At 44.1% G+C, this 18,274-nt stretch overlaps 1 protein-coding gene across 1 annotated transcript in view; it reads left to right on the top strand.

Moving 5' to 3' along the window:
• Window positions 1-18,274, top strand: part of LOC108698082 (plexin-A3) — a 71,865-nt gene that overhangs the window by 27,500 nt on the left and 26,091 nt on the right. Inside the window, exons 3-5 of the mRNA XM_018229303.2 lie at window positions 4,598-4,780; window positions 6,875-7,003; window positions 8,336-8,436. Of these exons, the coding sequence (XP_018084792.1) occupies window positions 4,598-4,780; window positions 6,875-7,003; window positions 8,336-8,436 (413 nt within the window). The remainder of the gene's footprint in view (window positions 1-4,597; window positions 4,781-6,874; window positions 7,004-8,335; window positions 8,437-18,274) is intronic.

Raw genomic sequence — 18,274 nt, forward strand, 5'->3', positions numbered from 1 at the left:
GATGGACACTCATCATGTGCAGTTCAGATGCCTACCATTTGGTCTTTCTCAGTGCCCAAGAGTGTTTACGAAGGTGTTGGTGACACTCATAGCGGAGTTAAGGAAACCAGGGCTAGCAGTATACCATTATCTGGACGATATCTTGGTGGTAACAAATTCAAGATCAGAAGCCGAGGTTCATACTGCTCGAGTAAAAGATTTGTTGCTAGCCCATGGGTGAATAGTAAACCAAGAAAAGAGCAATCTGGTTCCTACCCAAGCCCTGCAGTATTTGGGGGCCCTTTTTCAAACAGATCAGAATCTGGTCAGTCTGCCAGTAGAGAGGCAGGAAAAACTAATCAGGCTAATAAAAGATTTCAAGAGACTGAGGACAGTATCCGTGCAACAATGCCTAAGGGTACTGGGATCCATGTCGGCGTCTATTCAAATAGTGAGGTGGGCAAGATGGCATTTAAGGCCTTTACAAAGTTTCCTTCTAAGAAAGGTCAAACAGCCTCACTTACACTTACAAGAAAGGGTAAAAATACCACAGGAGGTAAAAAGAACCCTAGACTGGTGGTGCAATCAAAAGAATCTGGCAAGAGGGATTCCTCTGGAAGAACCAGAATGGGTGGTAGTGACCACCGATGCATCAAGTGTGGGTTGGGGAGCCCACATAGGCGAAATATTTGTACAAGGCACTTGGAGAAAAAAAAATGTGTCTTCAAATATTCAAAGAGCCATAAAACAGTCCCTTTTTTCTTTTTCTCACCTGTTAAAAGACAAACAGGTAAAAGTCATGACCGACCATACGACGGCAGTTGCCTATTTGGTAAAGCAAGGAGGCACCAAGAGTGTATCTCTGATGGAAGAAGTAAAGCCACTGTTTCAGTGGGCAGAAAATTGGTTGGAAGGGTTAACTGCAATTCATCTTCCAGGGAGAAACTTGGGCAGAAGAGCCATTGGTGAAAAGTTTCTTTAAGGCAATGATAAGAGTTAGACCAATGAAAAGAAATTGTTTGCCACCGTGGGATCTTCCTTTTGTGCTTTAGATCTTAACTGAGGCTCCATTTGAGCCATTGGAAAAGTCATTAGTCTGGAATCTGACATTGAAGGTGGTACTCTTGGTGGCCATAACTTCAGCCTGTAGAGTGGGAGACATATCAGCCTTGGCAGCATCCGAACCACATACGGTGATATTTGAGGAGAGAGTGGTACTTAAACCTGCATTTGGATTCCTACCAAAGGTCATCTCGAAGTTCCATATGGATTTAGAGGTGATTCTGCCTTCTTTCTTCCCAAATCCTAGATCTGCTCAAGAAGAAGTGTGGCATACTCTGTATTTAGTGAGAACCATCAAAATTTATTTGGAAAGAACAGAAGCCTGGAGGAATTTAGATCGAATGTTCATAGTTCCTAATGGGTACAGAAAAGGTCAAGCTCCAACAAAGAGAATGATTACTTCATGGATTGTGGCAGCTATTGCAAAGGCATACAATGTGGCAGGTAGAAAGATTCCCAAAGGGTTGAAGGCTCATTCTACCATGGCATTGGCAAGTTCCTGAATGGCACAAGCCAGGGAGTCGCCATTAAGCATCTGCAAATTGGCAAGATGGTCATCAATGAATACATTTGTGAAGCAATAACCTACTGGACCCCCTACAATCTGGTTTTAAGCCACAACACTCCACGGAAACTGCCCTGACTCGACTTACTAATGACCTTTTAACCGCTAAAGCCAACAATCATTTCTCACTACTAATACTGCTTGATCTCTCAGCCGCATTTGACACTGTATATCACCCTCTCCTCCTCCAGTCCCTCCATTTGCTTGGCCTTCGTGACACAGCCCTGTCCTGGTTCTCTTCTTACATCACCAATCGTTCCTTCAGTGTCTCCTACAATGGAGTAGCATCTTCTCCCATACCTCTTTCTGTTGGAGTTCCTCAAGGCTCTGTCCTGGGACCATTACTATTCTCCCTCTATACTTCCTCCCTTGGGAAACTAATCAACTTGTATGGTTTCCACTACAACCTCTATGCTGACCATACTCAAATCTATCTCTCATCTCCTGATCTCAACCCAAAACTTGCGTCTCCTCCTGCCTGTCCGTTATCTCTACCTGGATGTCGCAACGCTACCTTAAATTAAACCTCTCTAAAACTGAAATGGTTTTCTTTCCTCCAACTAACACCAGTAACATCCCGGAAGTATCCATCATAGTTAACAATTCCACCATCACCCCCTCTCCCCAGGCCCGGTGCCTTGGGGTTATCCTAGATTCTGCCCTGTCATTCACTCCTCATATCCAGTCACTTATTAAATCATGTCACTTTCACCTAAGGAACATATCCAAAATACGATCATTTATCACCCAAGATGCTGCCAAAATTCTTATTCACTCTCTCATCATATCGTGTCTAGACTACTGTAACTCTCTTTTAATTGGCCTTCCCCTCCAGAGACTGTCACCTCTCCAGTCCATAATGAACACTGCTGCGAGGCTCATACACCTCAGCAACCGCTCCTCCTCTGCCTCGCCATTCTGTCAATCCCTGCACTGGCTTCCGTTACCTTTCAGAATTAAATTCAAATTAAAGGAGAAGGAAAGGTTAAAACTAAGTAAGCCTTATCAGAAAGGTCCATCTAAATATACCAGTAAACCACCAAAGTAATGTTGCTCTGAGTCCCCTGTCAAAAGAAACACTGCATTTCTTTCCTTCTATTGTGTACACATGGGCTTTTGTATCAGACTTCCTGCCTTCAGCTTAAACCTCATTGCCCTGTGCAAGAGCATGCTCAGTTTGCTCCTCTCCCCCCACCCCTCCCTTCTCTACTGTAATCTGAGCCCAAAGCAGGGAGAGACTCAGGCAGGAAGTGATGTCACACCACATTAATACTGCAGCTCCTATCCTAAACAAACAGAGAGTTTCTAGAGCTTTTTACTCAGGTATGGTAAAACATTCTACAGAATAAATATAGCATTCTAGCTTGCACTATTGCAGCTAATCTATTGGCAATAAAATGCCTCCATAGCTTTCCTTCTCCTTTAATGACACTGACATTCAAAGCACTTCATAACTGTGCCCCACCCTACATCTCTGAACTCATCTCTATATACCCAACCACTTACTATGCTCCTCTACTGACCTGCTACTCAACTCTTCTCTCATTACCTCCTCACATGCTCACATTGAAGACTTTGCAAGGGCTGCACCCCTCCTCTGGAACGCTCTCCCACAGTCTGACCGACTTTCTCCCAACCTTTCTGCTTTCAAGAAATCTCTTAAAAGCCACTTCTTTCGAGAAGCCTCCCCTCACTCTGCTTAACTACCAAACGCAACACCACATACAGTACCACATTTCTCACCCACTTAATTCAATCTTGCCCACTCCCACACCTTGTGTATTACTCCCTTCCCTTTAGAGTGTAAGCTCTTTCTGCATAGGGCCTTCCTCACCTTTTGTACCGGTATTGATTGTGATGTTTGTTACTCCATATGTTCTATGTATAGAATTCATGTGATTTAGTTGTATAATCACATTTACTTTACAGTGCTACGCAATATGTTGGCGCTATATAAATACATGATAATAATAATAAATTAGATGTTTTGTCTTCCCAAGAAGCTAAATGTGGGAGAAAAGTTTTGCAGTCTGTCGTGTATTCTACTGATTGAAAAAGTTCTGTTAAAGCATATTGTGTCCCACCCAGGTCTGGACTGAGAATTAAAATAGGCACTGGCATTTCAGGTACACAGAGGCCCAAAATCAGCCCAGATAGAGGCCCACTAAATACTGACTTTCTATGGCACCTTATAGCATTTGCCAGAACCCACAGATTGCCAGTCCGGGCCTGGTCCCGCCCTTTGTCTTGAGCTTTGGAAATTCCCATGTGGTGAATGCTGGCCATGGTGACTAGGGACCGTAATTTCTGTTTCCTGGTCACTTTCATGGCAGCATTCACCATTTCCCACCCTATAAGGGACAGCTTTTATACGAAGATGAAGGGGAGAGGCGGAAGCAGAACTTTTGCAGGGGGGAGGTCCTGTCCGCTGGCCAGCAGGGGAAGTAACCCATCTTAAAAACAAATCCAATTACAATAACATTTCTACAACCTCTCTTTGCAGCAGTAAGAAGGTAAATATTAGATCAGTCCACTATCTCCCAACAAATGTGATGTTTTCAATTATCTATGGGAGTTAGGTTCATATAAGTGTGTCAAATACAGCAGCAACAAATTTAGAAAAAAAATGGTCTTCTTATTTTCCACTTCTGGGTAGCAAAGAAGGGTAGAAAATGTAACTTACTTATGTAAACTGCTTTCACTAACATGTATTGTTCATATTTGATATATTGTATTTTAATATAAACACCAATAAAAATGATTAAAAAAGAAAGCAAATCCATGTTGCATGTCAGTCATTTGGCACTGCTTTGTGTACTACCCTTCCATATTGAGTACAGACCTACTGGCAGCCTTGATTACCTCTCTCCTCACGCATTTCTATGCCTATTATTTGTCATCATTCTGGGATCCTTTGCTGTCCTCTGTATTTCGTCTGTAGTTCGTAAAATTCTCATTTTAGTCTCCTTTTATTGTTCTGTTTTCTTTCAGCCCATCCGTATTCACGATGGCTTCTGTGGTCTGGCTCTCAATCAGCCAATCGGGGGTCTGCAGGTGATTGAAGGAATTCCCCTCTTAGAGGAAAAGGTGGATGGAATGGCTAGTGTGGCAGCTTATAGCTACAATGAGCATTCTGTGGTTTTTGTTGGCACGCGTGCTGGAACACTTAAAAAGGTAAAGTACCACAGATAAACCCACTTCACCCTAAGTGGCTCTGAAGACCTCCTTCCATGATAAAATGTAAGGAAAAGCTCAGTGACTTGTGGAACATTGATTAGGAATAAGACCATAATTCGGGATTTGGCTTTTTCCTGCAGGATTCAGACAAATCCTTCTGCCCGGCCGAACCAAATCCGAATCCTAACCCTAACTTGCATATATATATATATATATATATATATATATATATATATATATATATATATATATATATATATATATATATATAGGGGCGTGGAGGGAAATCACGTGACTGTCACAAAACTAAGAAGTAAGAAATGTTTTCCCCTTCCCACCCCTAATTTGCATATGCAAATTAGGATTTGGTTTGGCCGGGCAGAAGGATTTGGCCGAATCTGAATCCTGGTAGGGGCTTTTGCAGTTAAAAAAGCTTTATTAGAAACGTTTTGTCAAAGACCCCATTGAGGGGCGAAACTTCTAGGTTACGCATCACTAGTTCTCACCTTCTGTGATGCAGTCACTCTTTTTTATTTTCTGGTGGCATGCATGCTGCTGGACTGTTGTTCCCTTCTTGCCTGCCTGTGTTGCGTGAGTGAAGGCTGTTTTTAAACAGTTACAAGGCTTGGTTCACAATCCATCAATAGTGATACTCCAGATATCTACTCATTTTTGGGTTTGCCAGCTCCCCTGCACTAGTCGCACACTGTGAAGACTGTTCTGCTGTCTGACCTCACATATTGACCAGCACCATGTATCTAGATTGGGTGACCATCAGTGTAAGTACCTTCTCTGCTACCCCTTTGGTACTCATTATTGGCGAGTTGATTGCCTCAGACTCCTTTGCCTCAGCACAAGAGTGCACCTTATTACTTGCCACATGGCACTTGTGCACGGCATCCCTTGGAAAGCCAGCTCCATTGCAGTTCATTTAGTAGTGACATCAGTGCACCGTGCTATTATGTGGGAGCAATTCTTTGATTCTGTCGTACCTGCTGATGTCACTTCCACATCTCTCCTTCCTTTCCTGCAGTTGGCATGTTATTGGTCCACTCCTGCACTCCCGGTAAAAATCGAGTCAATTCCCTTCTTGTGCTAACCCATGGTTAACAATAAATCATGGAAAAAGGTAAAGGCAGAAATGCACCTGTGCGACATGAAGAAATCGTCAGAAGGGGAAACTGAGTAGAATGGGTTATAAAATGGTGTTGCACACCTAAGCTTGCAGTAGAGGCCGCTCAATGTGGCTGACACGGAGAGTAGCAAATGCATAAGGATGAGATGAACTGTACAGCAAGATGTGATTAAAATAGGAGGAGAGGCCGGTGGGGTGGAAAAGAGGGGTCTTGGCAAGGAACCAATGACAATTTTTATTGATTGGCCTTCACCTCGGCTGGGGAAAGGACAGTGAATATATCATCTCTTGTCATAAATCCCGAGCCTCACAATGCTGGCAGTATAATTAGCAGGAGCCCAGGGCTCACTCTGTCTAGCATAGAGCCGCTTTGTGTGTTCAGTTACTTTTCTGTGCACTAAAAGCTAGTTCAATTAGAGACGGGGAAGGGCAATAATTCCACTGGTTCTGAACCAACTTAACTGGTAGGGTACAAGAGACTGACAGTTGTACCCTGTTCATCCCATGTTTTAGGCCACGATGTAGGACATATACTTTTGGACAAGATGTTATACCACACTAATACTGTTACTTGCTTTTCTCTGGTTTGTTGCTGTTTGCTGGCCTGAGCTTATTCCAGCTACACAGTGTGAGGCATGGTCTTCCCAAGTCTGGAGTGTTGCCCTTGCTATTTAGTTGTCTTGAGTGCACAGGACTGCTGACCCCCAGCTTTCTTGTCTGGCAAACACAGGAAAAGGACACTGGAAACCAGGGAAAATTTCTTCTTTTAGTTGATCATAGTATAGATCCTCTGTGTGCGGCCATACCAAATCCAAACCCTTAATAGAATGGCACTTCCAAACTCAAAGAAACAATAACTACTATGGTTAAGCCATCAGCTGCATACAAACATTATTCTTCTCCCCCATCTGTTCTACCCTTCCTCCATCTCAGAGTTCATGTTTTTGCCTCCACAGATCCGTGTGAATAGCCCCACAGACGTTGCCTTGTATGAGAGTGTCCCAGTGGCTATAGGCAAGCCGATCCTCCGAGACATGGTATTCAGCCCAGACTGGCAGTCCATATACATTCTGAGTGAGAAACAGGTGAGACAGCGGCAGAGCAACTCTCACTATGTAATTTCTATAAAGGCCATGATAATAGGCAGACTCACCCAGATACGTGGGGCAGAGCAGCTCTGAGTATGTCATGGGACGTATAATAGGCAGACTCACCCAGATACATGGGGCAGAGCAGCTCTGAGTATGTCATGGGACGTATAATAGGCAGACTCACCCAGATACATGGGGCAGAGGAGCTCTGAGTATGTCATGGGACGTATAATAGGCAGACTCACCCAGATACATGGGGCAGAGGAGCTCTGAGTATGTCATGGGACGTATAATAGGCAGACTCACCCAGATACATGGGGCAGAGCAGCTCTGAGTATGTCATGGGACGTATAATAGGCAGACTCACCCAGATACATGGGGCAGAGCAGCTCTGAGTATGTCATGGGACGTATAATAGGCAGACTCACCCAGATACATGGGGCAGAGCAGCTCTGAGTATGTCATGGGACGTATAATAGGCAGACTCACCCAGATACGTGGGGCAGAGCAGCTCTGAGTATGTCATGGGACGTATAATAGGCAGACTCACCCAGATACATGGGGCAGAGCAGCTCTGAGTATGTCATGGGACGTATAATAGGCAGACTCACCCAGATACATGGGGCAGAGCAGCTCTGAGTATGTCATGGGACGTATAATAGGCAGACTCACCCAGATACATGGGGCAGAGGAGCTCTGAGTATGTCATGGGACGTATAATAGGCAGACTCACCCAGATACATGGGGCAGAGGAGCTCTGAGTATGTCATGGGACGTATAATAGGCAGACTCACCCAGATACATGGGGCAGAGCAGCTCTGAGTATGTCATGGGACGTATAATAGGCAGACTCACCCAGATACATGGGGCAGAGCAGCTCTGAGTATGTCATGGGAACGTATAATAGGCAGACTCACCCAGATACATGGGGCAGAGCAGCTCTGAGTATGTCATGGGACGTATAATAGGCAGACTCACCCAGATACGTGGGGCAGAGCAGCTCTGAGTATGTCATGGGACGTATAATAGGCAGACTCACCCAGATACATGGGGCAGAGCAGCTCTGAGTATGTCATGGGACGTATAATAGGCAGACTCACCCAGATACATGGGGCAGAGCAGCTCTGAGTATGTCATGGGACGTATAATAGGCAGACTCACCCAGATACATGGGGCAGAGCAGCTCTGAGTATGTCATGGGACGTATAATAGGCAGACTCACCCAGATACATGGGGCAGAGCAGCTCTGGGTTTCTTGGAAATATTATGCACCACTTCCTATTACATCAGATTGTATGACTTGGAACTGTGAATCTCATCCTCAAGGTGAGCAAAGTACCTGTTGAGAGTTGCCAGAAGTACAACTCGTGCATCTCTTGCCTGGGATCTGGAGACCCACATTGTGGTTGGTGTGTCCTACACAACAGGTAAGAGTATTTCTTTGGCCAACTCTACCTATTTTTATATAGAAGTCAATAGTATTGGGAAATCTTCATATACAGTTTGTGTGTGGGGGGGGTGACTGTTGGTAGTACTTGTCATTTTTCCCATATGCAGAAAACAGGGGCAAAGATTTCCACTATCATTGTTCATTATTCCCACAATGCTTCTTATACAAACAAAACTGCAGTTCACGTATCTTAAGTATAAGCAAATAAAGAGCAGTCCTGATATTGCAGAATTCCTGCCTTTTCCAACAAATTCACAACCAATGTTCAACAAACAAACTTTAATTCCATGTTAGTGGTTGTTCTCATGGAGCACTTTATGGCTTCCCACTTTACTCTCGAGCATAGACTGCTTACTGCCAGACCTCACCTTTTTGTAGCTACAGGCGGCCCATATACACAGCCCTCTGTGGTGCTTTATTTAGGATTCTGGGAGGGATATACTTCCTTCTATGACTTTCCCAGTAATCATGCTACAGCACTTTTGCCTATTTTGTTTGTAGAATGTAGAGGTACCATACAGTATGTATCACCAGCCGGCTCTGCTGTACAGTACTGCACTGTGTTTATCACTAGCCGCCTCTTAGGCTCTGAACTTTATGGGGTGCTGTCACTCACACAATAGCAAGTGCACAGACTGTCACACACACACTTACAGTCCCTCAATAACATTTTCACAGTATAAAGATATACTGTCATTGGCAAGATCCCGAGTGATTGATGAAGAGACATTTGTCCTCTCTTATTTGCAGTGTAATGTGCTGAGCCTCCCAGATGTGGCTCTTGTCCTGATTTATATTGGCATGCAGATTTAGAGTGAGGCGGTGCCTTTTATCTATATTTCAGTATGTAGGGGAGCGGGCTGTGAGGAACGTGTGGATAATGTAAGGAGAGTGCTCTGTGTCTGTTCCTTGGCAGCACGATTGATGTGTCTGCCTCTCCCCATCAGCTCACATCCAACAAGAGATATTGGTCTTAAAGGGAAAATGTATACCCCTTTACGACATGAGCTCATTTAGGTGGGCTTAAACCGTGTGCATAACCACTATCTGACTGTATTACATATATAAATATATTGTTATTATTACACAGACATGCCTGATTCCATAAGTCGGTTGAATTAAAGGATGCCAGTTCCCCACCCTGCTGGATTCTCACTGTAATGCAAGCCCACTCTTATCATTGTGAGTGGATGGATTCTGCGATTCAGATGAAGCCCCACTGCTTATGGTTTAGTCCACACGAGGAATCTCTCCGAACTGCCTTCGCGTGTCTTCCCATCTGCTATAATGAAAAGTCGCCCGAAGTTTCCTCGTGAGGCAACTTCAGAAAACAAAGCACCTCGTGTGCTTTAGCGCAGGTGACTTTTCATTATAGCGGATGGGAAGACACGTGAAGGCAGTTCAGGGAGATTGTCGCCCAGAAGAAGAGCCGATTAGTCACCAGGCGACTAAATCTCCCTGAATCTGTTGGTTTGGACTAAACCTTACGGTGGCCATACACTAAAAGATGCCAAACGAGCAGATCTTAACCCGATATGCCCACACCTGGGGGCCGAACGATTTAACTAGCAGATGCGGTCCTGGATCGTACGAAAAATCAAACTTGACCCATCGATATCTGGCCGATTTTTGGGATGATATCGATCGGGAGGACCCGTCGGAAGCCCCCACACATGGGCAGATAAACTGCCGAATCGGTCTAAAGGACTGATATCGGCAGCTTTAATCTGCCCGTGTGTGGCCACCTTTACAGAGTATTTTTGTACCACCCCCCCACTAGGGGGGGTGGTACACTTCAAGTCTTCAAGTCCCAGAATGTATCACATATCAGTGGGACAAAGGGAGGGAGGGGTTGCATTACTCTTCTACTATAAGGGATCCTGGGAAATAGCTCATTGGAGTTTTTATGGTGTCCTTCAATCTGTGGTATGTTTGTGTAAAACCAAAATACATTTATAGAAGTTCAGACACTATTTATGTACCTTTTCTACATAATCAGCTGAGCCCACAGGCCATTCTCTTTGCTTGGGTGTAAATAATGTTACATGCTACAAAGCCAACATCTCCAATAGATCAGTAATGAAATGCATGTGTAGTAAATACAGAATAAGAATTGCACGGCAAGTATTCCACATGCGTGTACCCCCTTAAAGTGGACCTGCCACCCAGACACAAAATTCTGTATAATAAAAGTCCTTTTCAAATTAAACATGAAATCCAATTTCTATTTTTTATTGAAGAATTCGTAGCTGTTGTAAGCTCATTTAAAAATCTCAGCTGTCAATCAAATATTGTCTGCCCCTCCTCTATGCCAGTGGCATAGAGGCGGGGCAGACAATTACTTTCACTTTCCATTCAGCACTTCCTAGATGTCACTGCTCTCCCCACATTCCCCCGTTCTCTTTACCACTTAATTGTGTAGTCAGGGCATGGGGATGGACATCAGGTCCCCCATTCTGGTGCACAAACAAGATTCTGAGATGGTATAAGACTTACCTTAATAACAGTGTGCACAAAATGGCTGCAGCCTGCTTGCTTTAATTTTAAAATCCCAGACTGAAGGAAGCAAGATTCAAATAATTTATATTGTGTAATTAAAGTTCATTTTGCTTGATTAATGTGGTAAAATAGGATTTTGAATAGTTTTTTTTGGGTGACGGGTCCCCTTGGGACACTGGCACATACACATATGACATTTATGTAATCCTGATTAGGGTGTCCCTCCCAACATTTATATAGGGACTTATGGGGAAATGTGCTGTGCAAGGCATGAGTTAGGGTCCAATAAAAGATTGAATTTGTTCTACAGGCTCTTTGCCTACCAACTTGGCCAATCAGCTTCTGCAATATGCAAGATGCCACTATTATCAAACAGCAGCACATGTTTAATCCTATTAGAAGGAGCTTAAATCCAGTTTAGAAAAGCCTTTGGGTGTACTCAGTGTGCACATACATGCCCTCCATGCCTTCAGTAACCCTTTCATGACTCTGTCCCACAACAGCGCTCTCCTACTTCCATAGTCTGTTCTGTTGATGTGCCAGCAAACCTGGAAAGCCATAATGGTATAATGGGGAGAGATTGGGAGCTGGTAATTACTACAGCACGGCATTCCTACCTGGCAAGGGCCCGACATGGAAGAACCCAACACAATCACACATTTACAGCTGGGATAGCTGGACACAGTTCTCTCTCGCACACATTTCTCTTCTTTCCTTCCCTACTGTCTCTGCCTCCTATAGATCTCTCTTCCATCGTTCCCTATGGTGTCTCCTATATATCAGATAGCCTTCGTCCCCTACTGTCTCCTATAGATCTTTTTCCCATCCTTTCCTACTGTCTCCTATAGATCTGGTTTCCTTAATTTCCTATTGTCTTTCTCCAGTAGATCTGACTACTTTCATTCCCTGCTGTCTGCCTTCCCCTTTATTCCTAATGGTCTTTCTCTATTAGATCTTTCTTCCTTCATTCCCTACTGTCTGCCTCCTATAGATCTGACTTCCTTGTGTCTCTCCTATTCATCTGACTCCCTTCATTCCCATTCTGACTTCCTTATGTCTCTTTCTCCTATTCATTGGATTCCATTCCCTACTGTCTGTCTGTCTCCTACAGATCTGACTTCCATATGTCTCTTTCTCCTATTCATCTGACTCCCTTCATTCCCTACTGACTGTCTCCTATAGATCTGACTTCCATATGTCTCTTTCTCCTATTCATCCGACTCCCTTCATTCCCTTCTGTCTGTCTCCTATAGATCTGACTTCCATATGTCTCTTTCTCCTATTCATCCGACTCCCTTCATTCCCTACTGTCTGTCTCCTATAGATGTGACTTCCATATGTCTCTTTCTCCTATTCATCTGACTCCCCTCATTCCCTACTGTCTGTCTCGTATAGATGTGACTTCCATATGTCTCTTTCTCCTATTCATCTGACTCCCCTCATTCCCTACTGTCTGTCTCGTATAGATGTGACTTCCATATGTCTCTTTCTCCTATTCATCCGACTCCCCTCATTCCCTACTGTCTGTCTCCTACAGATCTGACTTCCATATGTCTCTTTCTCCTATTCATCCGACTCCCTTCATTCCCTACTGTCTGTCTCGTATAGATGTGACTTCCATATGTCTCTTTCTCCTATTCATCCGACTCCCCTCATTCCCAACTGTCTGTCTCGTATAGATGTGACTTCCATATGTCTCTTTCTCCTATTCATCTGACTCCCCTCATTCCCTACTGTCTGTCTCGTATAGATCTGACTTCCATATGTCTCTTTCTCCTATTCATCTGACTCCCTTCATTCCCTACTGACTGTCTCCTATAGATCTGACTTCCATATGTCTCTTTCTCCTATTCATCCGACTCCCTTCATTCCCTTCTGTCTGTCTCCTATAGATCTGACTTCCATATGTCTCTTTCTCCTATTCATCCGACTCCCTTCATTCCCTACTGTCTGTCTCCTATAGATGTGACTTCCATATGTCTCTTTCTCCTATTCATCTGACTCCCCTCATTCCCTACTGTCTGTCTCTTATAGATGTGACTTCCATATGTCTCTTTCTCCTATTCATCTGACTCCCCTCATTCCCTACTGTCTGTCTCGTATAGATGTGACTTCCATATGTCTCTTTCTCCTATTCATCCGACTCCCCTCATTCCCTACTGTCTGTTTCCTACAGATCTGACTTCCATATGTCTCTTTCTCCTATTCATCCGACTCCCTTCATTCCCTACTGTCTGTCTCGTATAGATGTGACTTCCATATGTCTCTTTCTCCTATTCATCCGACTCCCCTCATTCCCAACTGTCTGTCTCGTATAGATGTGACTTCCATATGTCTCTTTCTCCTATTCATCTGACTCCCCTCATTCCCTACTGTCTGTCTCGTATAGATCTGACTTCCATATGTCTCTTTCTCCTATTCATCTGACTCCCTTCATTCCCTACTGACTGTCTCCTATAGATCTGACTTCCATATGTCTCTTTCTCCTATTCATCCGACTCCCTTCATTCCCTTCTGTCTGTCTCCTATAGATCTGACTTCCATATGTCTCTTTCTCCTATTCATCCGACTCCCTTCATTCCCTACTGTCTGTCTCCTATAGATGTGACTTCCATATGTCTCTTTCTCCTATTCATCTGACTCCCCTCATTCCCTACTGTCTGTCTCGTATAGATGTGACTTCCATATGTCTCTTTCTCCTATTCATCTGACTCCCATCATTCCCTACTGTCTGTCTCGTATAGATGTGACTTCCATATGTCTCTTTCTCCTATTCATCTGACTCCCATCATTCCCTACTGTCTGTCTCGTATAGATGTGACTTCCATATGTCTCTTTCTCCTATTCATCTGACTCCCCTCATTCCCTACTGTCTGTCTCGTATAGATGTGACTTCCATATGTCTCTTTCTCCTATTCATCCGACTCCCCTCATTCCCTACTGTCTGTCTCCTACAGATCTGACTTCCATATGTCTCTTTCTCCTATTCATCCGACTCCCTTCATTCCCTACTGTCTGTCTCGTATAGATGTGACTTCCATATGTCTCTTTCTCCTATTCATCCAACTCCCCTCATTTCCTACTGTCTGTCTCATATAGATGTGACTTCCATATGTCTCTTTCTCCTATTCATCTGACTCCCCTCATTCCCTACTGTCTGTCTCGTATAGATGTGACTTCCATATGTCTCTTTCTCCTATTCATCCGACTCCCTTCATTCCCTACTGTCTGTCTCGTATAGATGTGACTTCCATATGTCTCTTTCTCCTATTCATCTGACTCCCTTCATTCCCTACTGTCTGTCTCGTATAGATGTGACTTCCATATGTCTCTTTCTCCTATTCATCTGACTCCCTTCATTCCCTACTGTCTGTCTCGTATAGATGTGACTTCCATATGTCTCTTTCTCCTATTCATCCGACTCCCCTCATTCCCTACTGTCTGTCTCATATAGATGTGACTTCCATATGTCTCTTTCTCCTATTCATCCGACTCCCCTCATTCCCTACTGTCTGTCTCGTATAGATGTGACTTCCATATGTCTCTTTCTCCTATTCATCCGACTCCCTTCATTCCCTACTGTCTGTCTCGTATAGATGTGACTTCCATATGTCTCTTTCTCCTATTCATCCGACTCCCCTCATTCCCTACTGTCTGTCTCATATAGATGTGACTTCCATATGTCTCTTTCTCCTATTCATCTGACTCCCCTCATTCCCTACTGTCTGTCTCGTATAGATGTGACTTCCATATGTCTCTTTCTCCTATTCATCTGACTCCCCTCATTCCCTACTGTCTGTCTCGTATAGATGTGACTTCCATATGTCTCTTTCTCCTATTCATCCGACTCCCCTCCATTCCCTACTGTCTGTCTCGTATAGATGTGACTTCCATATGTCTCTTTCTCCTATTCATTCCGACTCCCCTCATTCCCTACTGTCTGTTCTCGTATAGATGTGACTTCCATATGTCTCTTTCTCCTATTCATCTGACTCCCTTCATTCCCTTACTGTCTGTTCTCGTATAGATGTGACTTCCATATGTCTCTTTCTCCTATTCATCTGACTCCCTTCATTCCCTACTGTCTGTCTCGTATAGATGTGACTTCCATTATGTCTCTTTCTCCTATTTCATCCGACTCCCCTCATTTCCCTACTGTCTGTCTCATATAGATGTGACTTCCATATGTCTCTTTCTCCTATTCATCCGACTCCCCTCATTCCCTACTGTCTGTCTCGTATAGATGTGACTTCCATATGTCTCTTTCTCCTATTCATCCGACTCCCTTCATTCCCTACTGTCTGTCTCGTATAGATGTGACTTCCATATGTCTCTTTCTCCTATTCATCCGACTCCCCTCATTCCCTACTGTCTGTCTCATATAGATGTGACTTCCATATGTCTCTTTCTCCTATTCATCTGACTCCCCTCATTCCCTACTGTCTGTCTCGTATAGATGTGACTTCCATATGTCTCTTTCTCCTATTCATCTGACTCCCCTCATTCCCTACTGTCTGTCTCGTATAGATGTGACTTCCATATGTCTCTTTCTCCTATTCATCCGACTCCCCTCATTCCCTACTGTCTGTCTCGTATAGATGTGACTTCCATATGTCTCTTTCTCCTATTCATCCGACTCCCCTCATTCCCTACTGTCTGTCTCGTATAGATGTGACTTCCATATGTCTCTTTCTCCTATTCATCCGACTCCCTTCATTCCCTACTGTCTGTCTCGTATAGATGTGACTTCCATATGTCTCTTTCTCCTATTCATCTGACTCCCTTCATTCCCTACTGTCTGTCTCGTATAGATGTGACTTCCATATGTCTCTTTCTCCTATTCATCCGACTCCCCTCATTCCCTACTGTCTGTCTCATATAGATGTGACTTCCATATGTCTCTTTCTCCTATTCATCCGACTCCCCTCATTCCCTACTGTCTGTCTCGTATAGATGTGACTTCCATATGTCTCTTTCTCCTATTCATCCGACTCCCCTCATTCCCTACTGTCTGTCTCCTACAGATCTGACTTCCATATGTCTCTTTCTCCTATTCATCCGACTCCCTTCATTCCCTACTGTCTGTCTCGTATAGATGTGACTTCCATATGTCTCTTTCTCCTATTCATCCGACTCCCCTCATTCCCTACTGTCTGTCTCCTACAGATCTGACTTCCATATGTCTCTTTCTCCTATTCATCCGACTCCCCTCATTCCCTACTGTCTGTCTCATATAGATGTGACTTCCATATGTCTCTTTCTCCTATTCATCTGACTCCCCTCATTCCCTACTGTCTGTCTCGTATAGATGTGACTTCCATATGTCTCTTTCTCCTATTCATCCGACTCCCCTCATTCCCTACTGTCTGTCTCGTATAGATGTGACTTCCATATGTCTCTTTCTCCTATTCATCCGACTCCCCTCATTCCCTACTGTCTGTCTCGTATAGATGTGACTTCCATATGTCTCTTTCTCCTATTCATCCGACTCCCTTCATTCCCTACTGACTGTCTCCTATAGATCTGACTTCCATATGTCTCTTTCTCCTATTCATCCGACTCCCTTCATTCCCTACTGTCTGTCTCGTATAGATGTGACTTCCATATGTCTCTTTCTCCTATTCATCCGACTCCCCTCATTCCCTACTGTCTGTCTCCTACAGATCTGACTTCCATATGTCTCTTTCTCCTATTCATCCGACTCCCTTCATTCCCTACTGTCTGTCTCGTATAGATGTGACTTCCATATGTCTCTTTCTCCTATTCATCCGACTCCCCTCATTCCCTACTGTCTGTCTCCTACAGATCTGACTTCCATATGTCTCTTTCTCCTATTCATCCGACTCCCCTCATTCCCTACTGTCTGTCTCATATAGATGTGACTTCCATATGTCTCTTTCTCCTATTCATCTGACTCCCCTCATTCCCTACTGTCTGTCTCGTATAGATGTGACTTCCATATGTCTCTTTCTCCTATTCATCCGACTCCCCTCATTCCCTACTGTCTGTCTCGTATAGATGTGACTTCCATATGTCTCTTTCTCCTATTCATCCGACTCCCCTCATTCCCTACTGTCTGTCTCGTATAGATGTGACTTCCATATGTCTCTTTCTCCTATTCATCCGACTCCCTTCATTCCCTACTGACTGTCTCCTATAGATCTGACTTCCATATGTCTCTTTCTCCTATTCATCCGACTCCCTTCATTCCCTACTGTCTGTCTCGTATAGATGTGACTTCCATATGTCTCTTTCTCCTATTCATCCGACTCCCCTCATTCCCTACTGTCTGTCTCGTATAGATGTGACTTCCATATGTCTCTTTCTCCTATTCATCCGACTCCCCTCATTCCCTACTGTCTGTCTCATATAGATGTGACTTCCATATGTCTCTTTCTCCTATTCATCCGACTCCCTTCATTCCCTACTGTCTGTCTCGTATAGATGTGACTTCCATATGTCTCTTTCTCCTATTCATCCGACTCCCCTCATTCCCTACTGTCTGTCTCATATAGATGTGACTTCCATATGTCTCTTTCTCCTATTCATCTGACTCCCCTCATTCCCTACTGTCTGCCTCCCTTATGTCTCTATATATCTTTAACCTCATTCCCTTCTGTCTGTGTCTTTTATAGAGTTCCCCGCCTTTGTTCCCTATTCCTACATAAACCTTTCTCTCTTCATTCCCTTTTATCTCTGTGTCTTGTAGATCTTTTACTTCATCCTCTTTTCTGTCTGTCTCATGTTTCCATACAGTTCCTCTCTCACCTATAGATTTCTGCTTTTGTTTGGCCCTTGCTCCTATAGATATCTTACTGTGTCTATTTCCTTACGGTATAGTTGTCTCTCACACATAAACCTTTACCTTTTGTACCCTCTGTTTGCTCTAATCCCTTGCCTTCATTCCTACTACTGCTGCTCTCCCTTCCCCACTGTTGCACTTCCATAGATCTCTCATCCTTTTATTCCCTGCTGTCCCTCTATTTGTGTTTGTCTCCCCGGCCTCCCCCACTCCAGCTCTTGCTCATTTCTGTACAGCCTCTGCTGTAAAACTCATTCATTTTTCCCTTTCTATCCTCTTTCTCCCTGCTCAGTGCAATAACTAGCAGATTCTCTCCCTCCCCCTGTTGCTGACTGGGTTTCGACTCTTCTGTGCCACAGCTAAAGGGGAGTGTGGGGCCTATTGTGAGCTCAGTGTCAGCGACGTGGCCCCAGCCTCATTTGCCTGCCAACAGCTCTGTAAATTGCCACTTCTGCCATAAAGAGAGTGTCCAGAGTTCCATGTTTCTTCCCAGTCAAAAGGAGGCAGTGTATAG

The sequence above is a fragment of the Xenopus laevis genome, chromosome 8L, assembly GCF_017654675.1.
Source record: "Xenopus laevis strain J_2021 chromosome 8L, Xenopus_laevis_v10.1, whole genome shotgun sequence".
NCBI lineage: Eukaryota > Metazoa > Chordata > Amphibia > Anura > Pipidae > Xenopus > Xenopus laevis.